Below are 22260 nucleotides of genomic sequence, written 5' to 3' on the forward strand. Positions count from 1 at the left end.
TTTGCGTTATCTTAGTTTCTTGTAAGGCTATGATGTCTAGTTCGAGTCTGTTGGAAAACTCGTCCAAGGTGTTAATTTTCTGTTTTAGCCCATTTGGATTCCATGACCCTATACGCAGATCGCCCAACAGATTAGTTAGTTCTGTTTACACCAATATTGCCCATTGCACTCACTACATTGGTCATCCTCTCGAACATGAACATGAAGTTTTTCATCTGTTCATTTACAATTGCCATGAGATTTTCCGTTTCGTTGTTTTGTTTAGATTCATCTGTCGTCTTTGTTATTTGTGCGTAGCTTTTGTTGGTACTTCTGTCTGTAGGTGTGTGTTCTTCTGTTCTGTTTCTTGTTTGTGCCTGTGCGGTGTATGTTTTTCTTTTTGGTGCTTTGGAGCATCCTCTGTAATTAGCTGTGTGGGCTTCGCCACAGTTTGCGCACTTTGGTTCGGTGATTTCTATTTTCACTGATTTCATCTTCCCTTTCACTTATTTCACCCTCGCTAGAATTATTATGGGAAATACATGTGGATATATTACTATTACTAGACATGGAATCAGTAACTACTGTTACTATGCTACCTACAGAATCTGTAGAATTAGCTCCATTTAGGAATTCAATGTTTGCAATATCTATTTTCTTTTTATTTGTTTGTGAATTATTTATTATTTTTAAATTGTCTGATGGACCTAATTTTGTTTTTAGTTTATTGGTATGATTTGAATTTACTTTATTTGTCTTATTTAATTTTGAATTTTCTAAATCATTAGCTAATTCGTCATCTGTCAATTCAGGCAAGCTTTCAAAAATGTTATTGTCTATAAAATCATCTAAGGTACTTAGCTTAGTCGTCATCCGGTGTCTGGAAGGCTCTTTCGTGGGCCAAGAGCCCCTTTCTGTCCTGTTGTTTAGCACTTTACACTGTTGTTCTTGTTTTTTTTTTTGTTCGTCACTTATAAACACAAATAAAATAGTTAAATTAGTTTATATTTAGCACGTTAGTTCGTCAGTTTAAAGCCACGATTTTCTTCATCAAATTCACTAATTTTTTTTTTATATACTAACACTTTGATGTATAATTTATCCGTTGATGTATAATTTTTAGAAATAATTTTATTTCTAAAAATATTATTTAGAAATAATTTTATACTTTGATGTATAATTTATCCTTTGATGTATAATTTTTAGAAATAATTTTAAAATATGGCTCATTAAGCTGATGGTTCGGAAATCACTGCAGGATACGGGTTTTGTTTTCTTTGGTAAAGCAATAAACGTCGCCTTCAACCATGTTCTTGGTATTACTCCGCTTAAATATATTTATGTTGTTAAATATTTTGGTTAGGCATTGAGTACCGTCGGTGTTAAATAGTTTTATGAGTTCAGCATATTTATGCATTGTCAGGTCCAGGAGCTTTGACATCTTTTAGTTGTGATATTGCTCTTTCCACTTCATCTAATGTGATTGGTAAGTGGTCATCACATATATAGGATGGAAGTTGTTTATATATATTATATGTTCTTCTCTGATGTTGTTAAAGGTTTAACATAAATTTTGGAGTGATTCTTCGGCATTATATATTTGCTCCATATTACTTAGCTTCTCTCAAAGAATCTGTGCGACTGTCTCTTTTGTTTTCTTATCATTTAGTATTCTCATATCGCACTTTTTGTTACTATTCTTTTTTGCAACCTTCTTAAATTTAAACCTAAATTTACCAACAACAGGAACATGATCTGATGATACGTCAGCATCGGGGTAACCCTTAACCGATAAACATCCATTACGGAATCTCTTGTTCACCATTATGTAGTCAATTTGATTCCATATTACGTTTCCTGGTTGATCTTGCGGGGAGACCCAGGTATACAAACGTCTTGGTGGTAGTTTGAAGAATGTGTTTAGTATTGCAAATTCTTCTTCCTCTACAAAGAGTTTTAATCTGTCTCCCCTTTCATTTCTCTGTCCTAGACTAAAATCACCTACGAATTCACTGCTTCTCCCTTTACTGGTAATTCTTCTGGTAATTTTAGGTATTAATCATTCAAACATTATTTAGTTTTAAGGCGGTACGAAGTTTGCCGGGTCAGCTAGTTAATAATAAAAAAGTATTAACTCTTTTAACTCTATTAATTATTAAGTATATTAAGTATATATTATTAAGTATTAACTCCTTCCTGGGTTCATGTAAGTACAAAAACTTTGCTTGAGGTCATCATATGATTAAATGCATAGTTTACGATTCTATAAGGGACATACAGACAAAAATTCATTGTTATACGTTATAGAGAACAGGGAAATAATTAGATTGCTATTAAAAAAATGGGGGTTGGTGATAGAAAAGTGAAAAATTAGGGTTGAATGTATCTTTTGGTTTTACATCACATAAAATTATGCAAAAAACAGTTTGTCTAAAAAGATAAAAAAATGTCAGGAGGGAGGTGGGGAGGCCAACCCCCTTTTTCACTTAGATTGGTCGTACTAACTCAGGAAGCTTCAGGGGTTCATGTACAACAATTTTGCTTATTAAGGTCAATCATAATATTTATGATCAAATGTATATATGCTATTTCATAAGTTCTATGCATAATTCTATAAAAGACATACAGATTTTTTTATATTGTCTCGTATAAATAATAAAAACGTGGTATTATAAAAATAAATATTTTTCAAAATAAAATGTCAATTTAAAAAACAAAAAGAATTTTCCGCGCCAGGATTTGAACCCCGATCTCCTGAGTGAAAGGTAGGCGCCAAGTAAGCAAGTCCGTTAAATGTTCTGAGTAACGTATATAAATATTTGACATTTAAGCTGTAGCGTTGGTCCATCAACTTTCATGTTTCACCTTTTCTTGACTAAAATCCCCGGTTTTTGGCTAGCTGACACATCATTTGTTAATAAGCTTTGGAACACCTACCTAAATAAAAAGAAACCAGCCATGCTAAAATGCTCCGGTCAAATTTGACACTACCTCCCTGGCTAAAAGTTTTTAACAAAGTTTTTAGCAAGAAAAAATGTTAAAAATTGTTTAAACAGTAGTGTTATAAACAAAAAGTATTTTGCGTTCCGACTAAAATAAAAAATAGCGGGCGTAGTCGACTGACTGAATAGTGGGCGCGGTTGGCGACCGGCAGCAACTCCTCAAATTACGTTATACCGACCACAAAAATCAACTTTAAAGTGAATAACAAATTTTCGTCATTCCTTATGTTTTCGAGGTCTCCGAATCCAAATATGGAGTTTATTTTTTTCTACAATTAGTGGAACATGTTCAAAAATCAAATTTTATGCCAAAATGCGATAAATCAATTTTGATGATTTTTCAATTTTAACTCACTGTATTTTTGGTCGCTGTAAATATTTCCTTTTGAAAATTTTACTGTGCTATCTTTGAAGCATTTAGATAACAATGAGATTCGTCCAAAATGATTAAACACATTAAAAGAGAAGTTGTTAATTTTTAAACATTTTGTCGTCATATTTCGTTAGTTTCATGCTTACTTAATAAAGTTGAGTGACAAACTTTTAAGTTTATAATTATAACTAACACAGAAATAAAATATAATTCATGAAGAAGTTTTCCAAAAAAATTTAATTTAAAATATGCAATAGGAAAAATGTTATGTGACTTTATAGACGAGCGGCACACTAGCATACCCCAAAAAAAGCTTGTAATACTTTATATTTTTGATGGTGCTGAAAACGAAAATTAGGGTTGTTTTGAAAAAATGCCCCTTTTTTGAAAAAATCACTGTTACGTTAATTAACAACACTAAGATCTGAAATTAACCAATATTTTATAAGAAAAGTCAAAGTTTTTAATGAAGTTTTTAGCAAGAAAAAATGTTAAAAATTGTTAAAACGGTAGTGTTATAAACAAAAAGTATTTTGCGTTGCGACTAAAGTAAAAAAAAAATAATGGGCGTAGCCGAATGAGAATAAATTCGCGGACTACCATTCGCTAACGCTAGACCGCTGCAGCCCATTTTTAACATTGACAGTATACCGGATTTGAAGCTTAATATTATATTTATATATTTTGGTAGAAACTTGCGTTTTATGAATATTATTATCTTGCACATTTATTTAGTAAAATTATATTTTAAATAAATAAATTTAAAAAATGACAATAAAAAGGCCACTTAAAAAAGGTTTATACATCCCATTAGCTGCTTTGTTTTGGATAATTTTGCAATGAAAATAAGATAAACATGGTTACTTTAATGTGGTACCATAGATAAAAAAAAATAGTAAACTTGGTACAATAGAACCCGATTGGTAGGTATAGGCCATTTTTTATTCTCTATTTTGAATCCGTGTGTAGTCCAGGCTGTATCGTCGACCCCGTTAGGTAAATTATTCCGATTCTTATTTTTTGCACAAACTTACTAAAAAAAAAGTTCCTTATAACAAATCCAAAAGGTACCAAGAGCTACCGCGGCCGGAAAATTGTTTAAACAATTGTTTCATTAGTTTTCTGTTAACTTGTAAAAGTTGGGTGACAAACTGTTTAGTTTATAATTTTAATCAACGCAGCATTAAAACATAGGTCCTGAAGAAGTTTTCTGGAAAATTTCAAGTCAAAATATACAACAGAAAAAAAGTTACGCGACCTTATAGACGAGTGGTACTCCCCAAAAAAAAAAACGCTCATTTCTCGAGATATCAACCACACTGTGGTGAATGGCTAATTTTGGTCTTACTTTATGTTTTTGATGGTGCTGAAAACGAAAATGAGTTTTATTTTGAATTTTAGATGGGGAAACATTGTCAAAATCGAAATTTTACCCTAAAAATAAAAAAAAATGGAATCACGTGTTTCTTAAAATAAAAAGTTACACCACCTTTTTTCTATAAAACATTTTGTTCTCTGTACTCTAGATTTTAACATAAAATTAATTGAACAGCTAAATTTCAAATTTTGTCACTCAACTTTTGCGATTAAACTTTGCAATTCAAGAATCTACACCTTTTACTTCAAACAATTTATAACTTTCTTTATAGCAAGACAGAAATATTGAAGCAGGTCCCATTGTCTTCAGAGTGGTGAGAAATATATACTATAAAAATTTCAGAAAAAAATATTACAATGGAACTGAGTTGTAGCAAGTTAAACGCAAAAAACGTGATTTTTATTTTTAGGGTAAAGTTGCGATTTTGATAATGTTCCCCCACGTAAAATTCAAAACAACCCTAATTTTCGTTTTCAGCACCATCAAAAATATAAAGTACCTATTACCAAAATTAGTATCAGTATCTCGAGAAATAAGCTTTTTTTGGGGTGTGCCAGTGTGCCGCTCGTCTATAAAGTCACATAACATTTTTCCTATTGCATATTTTAAATTAAATTTTTTTGGAAAACTTCTTCATGAATTATATTTTATTTCTGTGTTAGTTAAAATTATAAACTAAAAAGTTTGTCACTCAACTTTTTTTGTAAGCATGAAACTAACGAAATCTGACGACAAAATGTTTAAAAATTAACAACTTCTCTTTTAATGTGTTTAATCATTTTGGACAAATCTCATTGTTATCTAAATGCTTCAAAGATAACACAGTAAAATTTTCAAAAGGAAATATTTACAGCGACCAAAAATACAATGAGTTAAAATTGAAAAATCATCAAAATTGATTTATCGCATTTTGGCATAAAATTTGATTTTTGAACATGTTCCACTAATTCTAGAAAAAAATAAACTTCATATTTGGATTCGGAGACCTCGAAAACATAAGGAATGACGAAAATTTGTTATTCACTTTAAAGTTGATTTTTGTGGTCGGTATAACGTAATTCTAGGAGTTGCTGCCGGTCGCCAAGCGCGCCCACTATTCAGTCAGTCGACTACGCCCGATATTTTTTACTTTAGTCGGAACGCAAAATACTTTTTGTTTATAACACTACTGTTTAAACAATTTTTAACATTTTTTCTTGCTAAAAACTTTGTTAAAAACTTTGACTTTTCTTATAAAATATTGGTTAATTTCAGATCTTAGTGTTGTTAATTAACGTAACAGTGATTTTTTCAAAAAAAGGGGCTATCTCAGACCCCAAGGGTCGTACGACCTAAAAAAAATTTTTTTTACAAGTTGTGTATTTTAACCAGCTTTCCGTACTTTTTATTGCCATTTAGTTTGATCTAATTTCTACGAAATTATTGTAATTGTTTATAAGCTTAAAAACTGCTATTTATTAACAAATAATTTTGTGTACGTATATGTAATTTTTTTTACTTTTTTTTCATACGCTGTTAGTATACATCTTAACGAAGGAAATGAGCCCCGGATTATTGAGATACATTCAGCCATATTAACTGGACCAGCCTCAGAAATTACCTCATTTTTCAAAAAATTTTATAAACAAATTCAATTTTGCGAAAACTATTTAACAGATCTGGACCATTTTTTGCACACCATTCAAACACCATAATGCCCTCAATTTTAGTTATATTAAAACATATTCTAATAAACAATTAACAATATTCAAAAACAGTGATTTTGTCTTCCGTTTTGCAATAACTTTTTTGTTTATTAACCGATTTTCATTTAGCATATCTCATTCGATGTATCTTTTTTTTTTCTGAAAAAGTTATCTGTGGACGTCAAATTTCTAAATAAACAAGTTTTTAAGTTATGAGCAAAAAACTAAGTTTGACGTTTTGATTGTTTATTTAAAAAATGTTCCACTAAAAAATTGATGAATCCCAAGATGGTAGTCTTTTTGTAATATCTCATACTACACATTTCAACTATCAAACCTCGTCTTTTCCGTTATGTCTAGAAAAAACCTAACTTGATTGGCCTATTAAACTTTGTTTGTTTTTTAAATCGTAATGTTCTTTTTTTTCCTTTAACTTGTTAGCTTTGTTATCCAATAGATATTGTAATATTTGTTCTTTGTGTTGACACTGTTTATGTTTTTGCTTTTGTCTTTGTAATATTTTTTTTGTAATAATATTTTCTGAATTGGGCTTGCCCATAAATAAATAAATATATAAATACAAAAAATTAATTATAAAACTCAAAATATAGAAGAATGCAGAAAAATCGTTTTTATAACTTAGGGATAATGTGGGTAATTGGAAACACTATTAGAAATTTCATGACATCTAAGCATTTGAAATTTATTTAAAAGTATACTGTTTCATATTGTAATAAAATAAAAGCTCTTGGCTCTTATACAATCAGTCTGCAGTAGAATGTCTTAAAAATTAGTAAGAAAAAGTCACAAAAAAATAAGATATTCAAAGTTTCCGTTTAGCCCAGAAATTTTAAGAAAAAAACTAAAAAACGGGGTAAAAGTAAATAACAATCTCAGGGTGTTAAACATGTAACAATATTGTTTTCAATTTTGGCTGACCATGCAGGTCAGGCCATGGCAAGACTTTTAATAAAATAATTCCCTTAACATAAAAATTTGATTTCCATTTAACTCACATTGTTTCCATTTACCCCTAACAGGTGTATTCATTTACCCCATGCTCAATATTTAAGGGGGTAATTGTGAACATTTACTGTACTTACCTACTTACTTCTTGTAGTAAGTAAATAACATTCAAATCAACATTTTAGGCCATATAAATATTCTTGTATTAGCTATAAATTATATAATCGCTATACTTAACTAATATAGAGAGATGAAATTTGTAAAATATTGGCAGTGTTTCTAAATCGATTTATGTGTTTAAAAACAATCAAATTTAAGTTGCACAGAATGGACATAACATTCCACAGAATAAGATTAAACCATGGCAATTTTCCTGCACATTTAGCTAAAATAGGAATGCGTATCAACTCTCTCTGTTCATGTGATAACTACTCTACTGCTGATTTAAATCATATAATCTTTAATTGTGAACTTAATAAATACCATATGAAAGCACTAATTGCTAGACTTCAGGAGCGGAATGTAAGTTTACCGCTGAATATTTCACACCTACTAAGCTTCAACACCAAAACTATTAATGATATTATCATACAATTTCTTAAAGATTCTAAAATAAAAATTTAATATGACATCTTCAATCTTTAACTTTCAAATAACTGTGGCAAAAAGTTTATCTAATGCCAACCCCTTCTTTGTGAACACACACACACACATTCCACAGAATAAGCAAAGATGGAATTATAATTGTATGTATGTGATATTGTTGCCATATTTAGTTTCTAGCAGTAGGGAGTATCGTTTCCAATCACCCCTGTTTCAAATTATCCTGACTGACCCCAGTGACGGCTCGTACCACTTTAAGAAGGTAGTGCCAGAATTCGGCCAGCCGCCAAAATTTTTAGTGACGGGTTCACGATATTGTCAAAAAAGTTATAAAACAAAAATTAAAAAATAATAGGCGCTGATACTTTTACCTTATGTATGAGGTGCCAAGAAATTGTGCAAAATTTATCAAAACATTTCCGTAAATTCATTAACAATAAAAAACTCTCAACTAAAAAACTAATATTACTTAGCTTGTACATATTACGATTTAGTCTCTATTTACAAAATTATAAAAATAATACTAAGTGCGTTCGCGGGTGCCTGTCAGCGACTAGTCGGCGACAAATTAGCAGCAAACCGCATGCGCACTTTAAAATGATATAAATAATATCGTTAATAGATAAATAATCAAGGTATATTTACCTATTATAATTTAATAATTAGTTATTAATATTAATTAAAAGTAAATATACCTCGTTTATTTATCTATTAACGATATTATTTATATTAAATGAGGTTAGAAATTGTCGGCGAAAATTTGTCAACTGTACCCGCGAATGCACCTACTATTTCATTATTTACACACATGCACAAAGTTGTGTTAATACCACTTTTAAAGTTTACGATACATTCTTCTTGTTTTTTTGGTTGCAAAGTTTTCAATGACTTTATTATTAAAATTATCAATACCATTTTCAAAATGCTTTTCTGCAGATACCTAAGTCGTTCTTCTTTTATTGTATTTTTAACTAATGGTTTAATTCGTTTTAACATTGAAAAACAGCGTTCTGCTTCAGATATTGATATAGGAATAATAATTAAAATGCTTAAAAGTTAAATAGTTTCTTCCAATGTGCTTCTTAAACCTTCCTCATTTAATAAAACTCATAGCGGAATAGCCCCAGAGGTAGTACTTAATTCGTCTCACTAATACAGTACTTCTAATTCAGTTTTAAACTGAGTTTTCTTTAAAAATTAAAATTGTCTCCATGTTTCATTAAAAAATGATTCGGGGAACCGACGCTTGTAAGCAGAAAACTTCTCCGATATAAATAAATTAGAAGCAACTACATGTCAGGAGACGGTAGACCTTTGAAAGATCTGGAACTTTAAATATTATGAACCTTTAAGTCGTTGTCTAATGCAGCGCTAAAATTGACCAGTTCCTTAAATATGCCTCTATTTTGTGAATTTTTTTCGTCGTGACCTCTTTAAGTTAACTCGAATGCTCCACAAAACCTTGTAAACAAAAATTTGTAAAGAAAAACCACCAAAAGAGTTTTTTAAGATACTAATCTGATTCATTGTCAATTAATAAATTAAACTAATAATCAAAATATTATTTATACTACACCCACGATCATGATGCACTAAAAGTTTAATAATAATATCAATATTATAAATACAAAAACTTTAACAGAAAATAGACATAACAAAAGCGACAAGCCAGCACTTAAAGAAACTCAAGATCTTGTGCCAGGCACGAGATTCCCATTTAAGGTATACTAAATAGTCCAATATAGCTCTTTCTCTGTCACTTATATAGGATGCTCGTAAAATCTTTCTCTTTTCAGCCGTGGTAATACCAATTTTGGCTCGAGATTCTACAGCCGAATAATCTCCACTGTAAGTGGCAGCGATTGTACTACGCGCACAGTTGCCAGATTTTATATAATTTATGAAGATAAAAAGAAATACACACAAAAAATTAACAGGCATTAAAAGATTTTAAAAATAAAAATATGCTTCTGCATAGTTAGTAAGGTAGTGCCATGGCTCTATGGCACTACCTCACGAGCCGCCACTGACTGACCCTATACTCTTAGTACATAGCATGTTAAGAATTTTTTAACTGTGACCAGATTTCAGTACTATAAACACAGCTTAGGTGTTTAGAAAAATAAAAAAATAATAAGTAGATGGAAAGAAGAGAAAACCCATGTAAAACATATTTATAGAATATGGTGAAATATATTAAACAGATTACAATACTTACGTGATTTCCACAAAACAGACATGGTCCTGGTCCTTCCTCTATACAATGAATCCTACCACATACCATGCAATTATTCATAAAATCATGCTCTTGTCCCAAGCAGTCACAGACTTGACGACCTAAAACATATAGAATAGTATATAAGGTACAACACTTTAGTAAGTACCTAAATTTACAATCAAGATGCAGATGCAGTAGAAACAAACAAACCAAGACACCTTAAATGCTACTAGGAGCACTCCCAAATCATAATTTACAATGTATATACATTGTAAATCCCAAATCATGATTTCCAAAGTATATTCATTGTAAATTATGATACGGGAGTGCTCCAAGTAGCATTTAACGTGTCTTGGTTTTTTATTTCTATTGTATCTTGATTGTAAATTTAGTATTCATACAACTTCATTCTAATAAGAGGCTGTTTACCTAGTAAAGAGCATATCAGATTAGCTCAATGTAAAATAAAAATGTACCACCAAAAGATTTTGTGATACTCTGTTCTCTGAACCCAATTTCAAGTGTCTAGTAAATTTACCTACTAAATATTTTGCTACATTGCTTTGGTCAAATAACGTTATTATACAGACGAACCTCGATAGTCGGATTAATCGGGACCGCGGCCGATCCGGGTTATCGAAAATCCGTGTTAGCCGGAGAATATGGTAAAAATTAATAAAATACGGTGTACTTACAGATAAACTCCATTATAATTCCAAAAACATGAAATACATATGCACAATACATCTAAATTACGTACAGTTGTATCAGTATTGTTCATTTCTGGGTAAACAACTCAGTAAAACTGAAAAAATGTTTGTTTTTTTTTATGAAAATCTGTCCGGGTTAGCCGGACTTCCGGGTTATCGGGGGCCGACTTATCGGAGTTCCACTGTACTAACCTTCTTTTTCTTTCTTTTTTTCTTGATACACATTTATGTCCTTAATAACGTTATTATACTAACCTTCCTTTTCTTTCTTTTTTTCTTGATACACATTTATGTCCTTAAACTTCTTTTTGCCCTTTTTGTTTGCATTTGTTATCTCTGGTTTTTCCTTTTCTGCAGTTTTCCGAAATATAATATTCCTGATTCCATCATAAGAATTTTTATGTGCTAAATTGGATCTATCTATTATATTTTCCATAAACTCTTCATAATCGTCTTCACTCTTAATACTTTTGATGTAACTTAAAATTATTTTTTAATTATTGATGGATTAAGAAAATAGGTATTTTATAAAACATACCTGACGATGTCGTTTGATACATCGTTTCCTAAAATTACGTTTAAATAATTTATTATAGCAGTATCACCCATTTTTAATTTTCTTGGTACAAATACAATGAATGTACAATATTGAATTTTGTAATATATTACAAAATATTGCAAAATCTAGATGTATACTTAACCTCGTTTGTAAACGTCATCCATTATTGCTCTGATGCTTCTTCTTATCTTCTTTCAGTTTGTACTACACATATTGAGGTCCACAGCCAGGGATAACATTTATTCATTATATTTTATCGGTGATATTTTATTCAGTATTTTACGTCGTTGTTTTATTCTCATTTATATTCAATATTTTTTGTCATGTCAATGGTTATTATTTGTAAACGGTATATATATTTGAAACCTTGAATTACAGAGTCTCTGAGGGGCCCACACAAATTACACACTTCACTGTAAAAGTTATTCATTTTGTATTAATTTCAAATTAAATTTTTAATTTTTCCAGTGTGTTTTATTATTTATTCTACACAACTTAATGCAGGTTTGTCCTACAATTTAGGAGAAACCACTCAGACCTCTCGATTTGACATTAAACATAATAATTTAAAGTCATGTCAAGATTTATTATCTGTCATTATTTTTGAATTGACATATTTTCATAAATTATAATAAAACACGAATCAATGTATGGATACTTAATTGAGATGACGGAAAATTACAATTGTTTTAGTTTTTAGTATGTATATTAAAAAATGCGATCTGTCGCACAGCCCCGTTTTTACCTAGTTTGATATAATATTTTCGTTGAACTGGCAACGTTGCCCTAGAAATTGGAATGACACTTGTGACAAGATTAACTTACACAACTTGAAAAACACGATTTTCGGTTATAAGAGTTGTACCAGTTTTTTTGACGCGAAGTGTACCCTACTGAACCACATCGGGAATAAGGAATGGATGATGATTTCTGACAATATTGAACCCACATACATACTTAAAATACCTTTCCAAATAGACATTTACTCACGACAGGAATGGGACAGAGAAAACATAAGATCCAGACTTCGGGGTTGTACCACCGGTTGTACCTGCTGGTCTGGTACCTACACACATCATCATCATCATCATCAGTAGCATTACTACTCGTTATAAGCCAAAGCCTTCTTCAGAACAATCCTGCATTCACCCCTGTCTCTGACAATTCTTCTTCATGCTCTAACTCCCAATAGATTTTAAATCTTCCACAGCAAATTTAATGACATTAGTGAGAGATAGAATGCAACAGGCTCTTATTGTAGTTACAGAATGTACACACTTAAATATAGGGCTCCGGAAAAGTATCTTGGAGCAATATTAGACTATACTTGGAATCAAGCAGACAAATAACCAAGAGAGTGGTAACTACGTCTTAATGGTAACCAGACGCACTCACAGAAAATATAGGGCTTAAAACTTTAAAAATAGATACTTATGTCATATTTGAACAATATATAACATAGTGGCAAAACCAACAATGACATTTATGCATAAGTGGTATGGTGGCGTGGTCAAAAGTTCAGCAAAAAGTGCAATATTCAAATTAAGCAAAGGAATTACTTACCTCAGAATTACTGGGGCTATGAGTGTTACACCCACACCAATGGCAGCTATGGAGGCACTACTTGACGCTCCTCATTGTCAATGGGACGGTTTCATGAAGACTTAAGCAGTACCTAGACTCTGTAGAAGACAACCTGAAACAGTCAACCGTATCTGGCATAACTTTTTTGTGCATCTTTAAAGAGAAGAAGGAAAATCTGGATTCACGTACATGTGATCCAGGTAGCGTTGGTTTGCTAATACCCTAACGAATTTGTGCTAGGAAGATATGCCTAGGGGAGTTATACCGTTAACACTTCATCCTGTCACCAAGCCAAGGTGATTGGCGTCCAAGTAACAACCTCTCCTCTATTATTCCAGACATCGGGATGGAACCGCTGGCTAAAACACATCTTCCCTGATGCTCTGCTATCATGTGATTCTCATTGTTCCTCCAAAACATTCATCCGGAAAACTACAACCACATAAACTACAAAAAATTTTCAATCCGCTGCGTTAGTGAGGCCGCCCTATCTTTCTCCCTCTCGCGTCCTCCGGCTTCGGTTTGTGACATTTTGAAACCTATTGAGTTGCTACTCGCTCGTTTTAGAATTCAGTTAAGAGTTCCCTCTCCTCTCGTTATTTCGAAGAGAGCAGACCTCTGATAAATTTTTAATATGTGTCCACAATTACTCATCCTCCCATATCTTCTGTACTATATATTTTAAATTTCGAGGCCAGATTGCCACGCTCTTTATGTCAACTTCTTAAAATACAGAAAGGTTCTCATCTTTTAAAACGCAGATGTTGTAATTTATTGCCTTTCTAGCCATATTGTAAAACCGCAAGCATGGTGACATAATAAAGTGTGGTGGTCTCGCAGTATCGTCACGGCAGCCACGCATTTCAGACGCACCGTCGCTGTCCTCAAACAATAAACAACCCTCTTACGAGATAAATAAGCACGCCTTTTAAACAAAAATAAAATAAATATTACTGTTAGTTGTTTACACTTATTTTTAATTGATCCCGTTAACACCAACCAACGGAGTATCTGTCTTTCACCCGCTTAACTTTTGCAATCCAAGATTGGGTGAGTCACAGTATCCGAAATAACACAGTACTGTCACTGGTCGGACTCTGCCTTTACTATGAACCCTGGCTCTTCCATCTGCCAACACATGTAATGGAACGCAGCCGTATGACGTATGACCACCCGTAAATAAAACATGACCTGTAGGAATCCAGTTACAAAAATCTGCTAAATGATCTATTGAATAAACTGGCGACTGGCACTATAACATATAACATATAGATAAGATAGAGAGATAATAAACTGCTGCTAATAGCCCGATGAAAGAACAATCCGACCCCCAAAAAAATAAAGGACGGATGAAAATTTGCGAATAGGTAGTTAAAATTGTGTATTAATATATAAGAAAAACTTTACAATTCTACAAGGTACGGGATTCCGAGTTAACCAGACAGCACAAAATTGATCACGTACATTGGTGTCTTCAACACCAAAATTGAAACATTGGAAATTGGAAAACTATGCTATTTTCAAACGAAAGTAGGATGTGTAAAATCAGATGATTAACGCATTCGTGTACTTAGAGGGCGAGGAAGATAAGCAAGAACGGAAACTGCCAGATTTGTTCTGCCTAAATATAAAAGAGGAAGGGTCATGTTCTGGGAAAGAATTATGATCGGTAAAAAATCCTTTAATTTTCTTCCAACCAACTTAGTCCTGTCGCCAGGTGGGGTGCAACGGCCTCCTTAATTCAGATGGACTTACCCAAGTTTTTTTATGTATTTTGACTCGTAGAATACGAATTTTCTGGGTAACAGTTAATCCGGATGTCGATAAGTTTGTTATAATTATAAACAAAGAACTTGAGGAATTACATAACAGCGATTTTTCGCAAAACAAAACATTTTTTTGTATTTTTGGGTGACTCTTGAAAAGGCATTTTAATGGATTCTATGACTGAAGTTTCTTGAACATATTGCTATTTTAGTTGACCAAAAAAAAAAATTGAAATCACCTTATTTTTTTATTCGCTTTAAAAAATTTAAAAGAAAAACAACAAAACGAACAGATATGTGATAGTAAAACAAAATGAAATAATATTATGAAACAATAAAAAGAAACTTTCTTGAAACGTCAAAACCGAATGGAAAAATATGAAGATATGAAGGTTTATTTAGAGAAAATGCAGGAAGAGGTAAATCAGATTGCTGAGGAGATACAGAAAATTGAAAAGGCGGAAGAAAAATTAAAAATACGGTAAAATTCGATATGGAAAAAGTAGAAGAAAAATTGACGGAGATAGGAAAATGTCAAAAAGAAGGAGACCGTCGGAAAATAATTGTATACAGCTCTAATGAGAGCAGAATCCTATTTGACGAGGATATTAGAAAACGATATCCGGTACCTTCAGCAGTAACACTCTCGAAGGTGAATACCGTCACTGCTATTAGATTTATTATGCTGTGGTACTGGTAAGGCTGATTCCAATGTGCTCATTCCATCTTACCCTTACCTTTATTTTCAATATGTGGTACCATGTGGTTCCGTTCACGTAACAAGATGTGGTCTGGGGTAAATTGGTTAAGACAAAGTAGCTGGGACCGGGGGTCGCTATTCCGGTTGCATTTTAGTTTTTATTTCACCAAAATAACTAATTACCTCAATAACAATTTATATCATTACGAAAGGTCTCGGGGGCCCCAGCTTAGCCCGAGCCCCTCTTCCAATGACATTTTAGGTTTTATTACGCCGAAATAACTAATTTCCTAAGTATTAATTTATTTTTTTATGTTAAGGTCTCAGGAGCCCCAGCTCAGCTCAGGCCTCAGGGACCCCTTCTAAGGGTTCTATTCCAATTGCATTTTAGTCGAAAATACTAATTTCTCCAGTGAAAAATTAAAACTTTATGTTCAGTTATAGGGTGCCCCTGTAAGGTCTTTTTAAAATTGTGTCATTTGAAATATTTCGTTGGGATCGGCTTTTAAAATACATATTTTTATTTTCCTCGTTAAACTCTATGCACGGTCAAAAAGGGGCACCTTCGGAGCCCCTCTTGGCCGGGGCCCCGGGGCACTGCCCCGGTTGTCCCAATGGTAGTTACGGCCCTGGTATGCGCGCCTACTCGTTCGATTTCAAATGGGAAATGCATTGAAAATATCATTCAATCACTATGTGTTTATAGCTTTGTTTAACAATAAAAAAATTAATTTTTAGCAATGAAAGTAAAAAACCGGTAGAATTTCACTTGAACTTTCAAATGCGGTAAGCAGAATTGCTATTTTATTTTTCAATCAAAAGTTATTCGGGTTCAAAAATTGCAATTTTTCGATTTTTTGAAAGTTCAACCGCATTTATGTCGAAAACTATGCATCCTACGAAAAAACTTTTAAAAACATTTTTGCTTAGAATGACCCAAAAAATACAAAACAATGTTTTGTTTTGCCCAAAAACGCTGTTATGTGATTCCTAAAGTTATTTGTTTATAACAATCTTATCGACATCCCGATCGACTGTTACCCAAAAAATTCGTGTTCTACGGGTCAAAATACATAAAAAAAACTTGGGTAAGTCCATCTGAATTAAGGAGGCCGTTGTACCCCCACTGGCGACAGGACTAACTTTAATATCTCGCAGGTATGTCGATTTTGGTTCTAGAACCTCTAGTTAGGCTCCGGAGAGGTACGATAGAGAAAAATTTAATTTAGCTTAAAAAATAAATCCGGTTAAAATAATAAAAAATATCAGATGATTCCATATAACTTTGGTTGTGTAAGTCAGGAATTGGATAAAATGACTAATTCTAAGTAACTTTTGTGCTATAGAGTTTTTTCACTAAGTCAATACTTTTCGAGCTATTTGCGAGTGAATATGTTCACTTTTAACAAAAAAAAAAACATGTTTTTGGACGGTGTTTCGCAAATAACTCAAAAATAAGTACAGTTTGTAGAAAAAATATTCTTAGCTAACATATAGCTTATAAAAAAGTGAAAAAAATGGTGTATGTATGAAGTATGTATGAAGGAGTAAACCTAGGTGGTGTTAAGATATCTAACTTGCGTTTCGCAGACGACACTACACTTCTAGCCTCTACTCCAGAAGAAATTACTGAATTATTAAGAAAACTCGAGGTAGAAAGTGCTAAATTTGGACTCATGGTTAACTACAGCAAAACCAAAATCATGGTTATTGATCGCCAACAACCGTTTCCTGAAACCCAAACTATTGCGGGATGCGAGGTAGTCTCATCTATGATATATCTTGGAGCTCTAGTTAACAACACAGGCAGTTGTGAACCCGAAATTAGAAGACGCATTCAACTAGCAAGAGCAGCAATGAGTGAACTAAACGGGGTATGGCGTGATCGTCACATTACTATGACAAACAAAAAGAGACTCGTTTCAACTCTGGTCTTTTCCATATTTTACTATGCATGCGAGACATGGACAGTCAAAGAATCAGATAGACGACGTATAGACGCCTTTGAAATGTGGACATGGAGACGCCTGCTTCGAATTCCATGGACGGCTCGCCGTACAAATATCTAGGTTCCGGATGAAATTAAACCGGATCAGCGTCTCTCCAGTACCATTTACTCTAGAATTTTAAAGTTCTTTGGTCATATCCATCGAAGTGATCACAAAATGGAGCGGTTGGTGGTCCAAGGAAGGCCTCAGACTCAACGCCAACGCGGAAGATCTCCACAGCGATGGGCGGACATTACTAAAAAGCTTCTCAACAAACAGTATACTGAGGCAATACATGTAACTGATGACCGCGACCAGAGGAGAAATATTATCAATCAAACTGTCGGAGCTGCTGAAGCCCAATTATGAACCACAACACATCTACTAAGATGTTAATGACTATGATGATGATGATGAAGTCTATAGACCCAGCAGAAGCAGAGCTGGAGCTAATGAAAAGTAGGATCTTATTCGTCAAATTCCAAATCAAATATTTCAACGTGAAATAACCAAAAAACGAAAAACTTTTCGGGGGAAACTCATTACAACTTTTTTAGTGTTTAAAAAAGGTTTATTTTTGTTTTTTAAAAAACTTCTAACATTAAAAGTAAGTGAGTTACGCTCAAAATATTGTTGGTCCCTTTTATTTTTTAGTAAAAAGAATTGCGAAAATCACCCCCTAATTAGCATCACAAATAAAATTAATCGTTAACTCTTCACAAGTTACTTTACTTATGTATTGTTTACATGATCTATAAGTTTCATTGGTTCAAAATGCTCATTTGCGCTTTTTGCCAAAAAATAAAAGGGACCAACAATATTTTGAGCGTAGCTCACTTACTTTTAATGTTAAAAGTTTTTTAAAAAAACAAAAATAAACCTTTTTAAACACTTTAAAAAAGTAGTAATGCGTTTGCCCAGAAAAGTGCTTGGTTTTTTAATAATTTCACGTTATAAGGGGTTGAAGGAGTTTGGGGTGTGGAAGTCAGGATATATAGGAGTTTTGCTCGTACTGGAACTTCAACTGTAAATAATGGGAAGCACCTTACACATCGGGGTTGAATAATAATAGGCACAAACTTTACTGTGAGCGGTATAATTACCGAAAGAAACAGAAACAAACTACATTATTAAAACTAGATTACTAATACATAGTTCAATGGCTCCTCACTGCTCGGAGCGTAAACACGAACTCTGAGAGTCGGCCTCCGCCGTGTCAGCTGTCAGCCGTTGGGAGAACCTACGTCACTACGTTGCCAAGTATAATTCTTGTTACAACGTTGAAATATTCGATTTGGAATTTGTCGAATAAGAACCTACCTTTTCATTAGCTACAAATCTTCTTCGGATGGATCTACAGACTTCATACATACACCATTTTGTTCACTCTTTATAAGCTATATTTTTGCTAAGAATATCTTTTTCGATAAAATACTTTTTGAGTTATTTGCGAAAAACCGTCCAAGACATGTTTTTTTTTGTTAAAAATGAACATATTTATTCACTCGCAAATAACTCGAAAAGTATTGACTTAGTGTAGTGATAAAACTCTATAGAACAAAAGTTGCTTAGAATTAGTCATTTTATCCAAGTCCGGGCTTATTTTGAATGTATATTTTTTCACCCCCGAGAAGGGGGTATTTCCCAATTTTTGTAAAATGGAGGGGGTGTAGAAGTGTAAACTTTTTCTTATGTAATAATAGATACTTTCAACTACGTATGTGCAAATTTTCATTCATCCTTAATTTTTTTTTGAGGTTTTCGTAAAGCTTTGTGTTCTTTGTAAAGCTTGGTTCAGCGAACCAATGTAAAGTCCAAGGGAACGACCTAGCTGAGCTATTATGTGGCATCACGAAAGATTCAAAAGTAGCTGGAAAAAATGACAAGAAATGGAGACAGCTACTACAGGGGTAAACATATATGAAGAAAATCATAAATAACATTTTGACACAAATCTTTTTTTTTTACTATGATGGGTCTTAGCAGACCAGAAGTGAAGGCGGTCGCAGATGAGATGACTGCACATATTAAAGAAATGCTGATGATACAACAACGTATGATAAGCGGGCGGAGGTAAATTCCTCACCAACCAGTAAAAACATATAATCCGACAGGTATTTTCCTCACCAAATTTAAGGGTTCCTATTAATCCGGTAGGTATTTTCCTCACCAACTCACTCAGGTAATAAAATAAAAATACAGATGTAATTTAAGAATGATTATTATGAAAGCATCCAAAATCCGAATAAAAGACATTAAATTCCTTACATTATAATAATAGTTTATAATATAGATAATAAGCAAAATGTATAAACTATTATTTAATATTTACTATTATACTAAGAGACACACTTTACAAAATCCATACAAAATTCATTTGATTAGACTGATATTAATAAATTTTCTACAGTTATTTTTCAATTTCAGTTTAACTTCTTTATCTTTGATAGGTTTAGCAATATCTAAACTTTAAATTTTAACATACGTATATATCTGAAATTCTTTAATTTATTCTAAGAAGATATATATGGATGGATGCGTATTATAAAACGATGAACTAAAATGCGACTGAAAAGATTCGCAAGCATTCGTAGTACGAATAACAGAAGAATTTGCCTCTGCTCACAAATATGGGGAGAATATGGTATTTTCGTCTACATAAGTTTCAACTAAATAATCAACATATTATCTAAAATTTTATTTTCTGGTTTGCATGACATTAAATCAAACACAAAACAATCTGATACGTCTTCTGGTTTTATATATATGTAAGGCCAAAAGTCTGTTTGAATCACTTACCTACTTCAGAATCATTTTGTATATTCTGATGTTAAATCAAGAGACTGAATTTTTCTATACCAAGCTTGGTGTAGATAAAATCTAGAACCATGTATTTCAGTGTTCGGACACATTTGAATGATTGCATTATGTATAGCCTTTTCAAAATCTACAAAAATTTTACTATAATTGATTGGGGGGAGGGGTGATCAAAAATCTTCAAAAATTGCGTTACGTAATACGTGAACGCCCCATTACGGTGCGTTACATAGGGGGGAGGGCGGGGTCAAAAATCTTCAAAAATTGCGTTACGTAATACTTGAACGCCACCAAACTCAATTTTGAGAGCTTTAAAAATTTCTGATTTTAATAAATAAAAAAATTGTTGTAAGTTTCTGTTTTTTGTTTGGCAGTAAACAGTATATCTAATAAAGATATAATTCCCATATACATAATGCCCATTACTTAACCCTTAAATGCCCAACCTTTTTTAGGTTCCATGTACGCCCAAGGGTGGGTAAAAAATGTCCACCTCGAAAATAGCTAATATATTTATTGAGAGTTGTTGGAAATAGAATAAACTTAAGAATCTTATGCTTAATAAACACAGCATCTTCTAAAATATTAATATAAACAATTTACAAATCTTACAACAAAATTACAATGTACATCAAATTAACATACCAGTAAAAGCCAGTAATTCAGATTTGTCGATTTTCTCCACATTCTTCCTTTCAACCTCCTCATTGGCGGATAATTATGTAGATTACGTAATTATACGTCGATAATTATATGAATTATCTTCCTACCAACGAGAAATTATATAGAAATCTTTAGTAACAAGTTTTACCAAGCATGTACTTTTTATGCCCACCCATATTTAACTCAAGATGCTACTTTTATTTTCAAAAATATCGGTAGAACCAAATTAACATTCGATAAATGGGGCTGTCTTTTTAACAATAAATAATTTTTATAAAAATTTTTAAACACGTAATAAATATGTTACAAGGGAATACGCATTAGGTGGACATTTTTTACCCACCCTTGGGCGTTTAAGGGTTAACCCAAGACTAGTGAATAATTGCAAATAATATGTGGTACAGTAAGAAATGTAGGTACCATACATACGAGAGGGGCAAAATTATGAAATAAATTCATTTTCTCTAAAATGGACGATTTTGGAGAAAAATGCCGAAACAGGTCGATTTTTATTTTTAAATTACAATTTTTTGGCCTATATTTCATACTAGTGACGTCATCCATCTGAATGTGATCACGTAGTCGATAATTTTTTTAAATAGGAATGGGGTCGTGTGGTAGCTCATTTGAAAGGGTGTTTAATTCTCTATTCGGTAATATAAACATTAACATATTTATTTGTACAGGGTGGCCAAAAAATAATTCTTGTATTAAATTAATTGACACAAAAAGAAGAATGCATTTAATTTATTTGACTCAAATACATTATATTGCTGCCAGAGAATAGAAAAAAATGTTTATTTGGCAAATGAATAAACATTTTTTTCTACTTGCTAACTCTGACAGCAGTACAATGCATTTTGAGTTAAATAAAGTACATACCTACTTTCTTCTTTCTGCGTCAATTAATTCAATTCAAAAATTATTTTTTTGGTCACCCTGTATAAATAATGATGTTAATGTTTATATTATTGAATAGAGAATTATTTTACCTTTCAAATGAGCTATCAAACGTGACTAGTATGAAATGTATGCCACAAAATTTTAATTTACAAATAAAAACCAACCTGTTTCGGAATTTTTTTCCAAAATTGTCCATTTTAGAGAAAATGAATTTATTCCATAATTTTTACCCTCTCTGTATAAAATTCAATGTGGCTAAAATTCTTATATTTGTTTCACAACTAAATACAATTAGGTATCTTACTTTTGACACAGTTTATAAAGAGAAAATTTTCCCCCTTGGTTGTTTTTTGAGCACAGCTTTTC

General features: G+C 32.3%; 1 protein-coding gene across 1 annotated transcript in view; it reads right to left on the reverse strand.

Annotated features, from left to right (window-relative positions):
* The window catches only part of LOC114332037 (activating signal cointegrator 1), a 53268-nt gene extending 41636 nt beyond the window's left edge, over window positions 1-11632 (reverse strand). The window contains exons 1-3 of the mRNA XM_028281744.2: window positions 11453-11632; window positions 11170-11393; window positions 10205-10323 (exon numbers count right to left, since the gene is read on the reverse strand). Of these exons, the coding sequence (XP_028137545.1) occupies window positions 10205-10323; window positions 11170-11393; window positions 11453-11523 (414 nt within the window). The 5' untranslated portion in view covers window positions 11524-11632. The remainder of the gene's footprint in view (window positions 1-10204; window positions 10324-11169; window positions 11394-11452) is intronic.
* Between the last annotated feature and the right edge of the window lie 10628 nt (window positions 11633-22260).

This window comes from Diabrotica virgifera, chromosome 8 (assembly GCF_917563875.1).
Source record: "Diabrotica virgifera virgifera chromosome 8, PGI_DIABVI_V3a".
NCBI lineage: Eukaryota > Metazoa > Arthropoda > Insecta > Coleoptera > Chrysomelidae > Diabrotica > Diabrotica virgifera.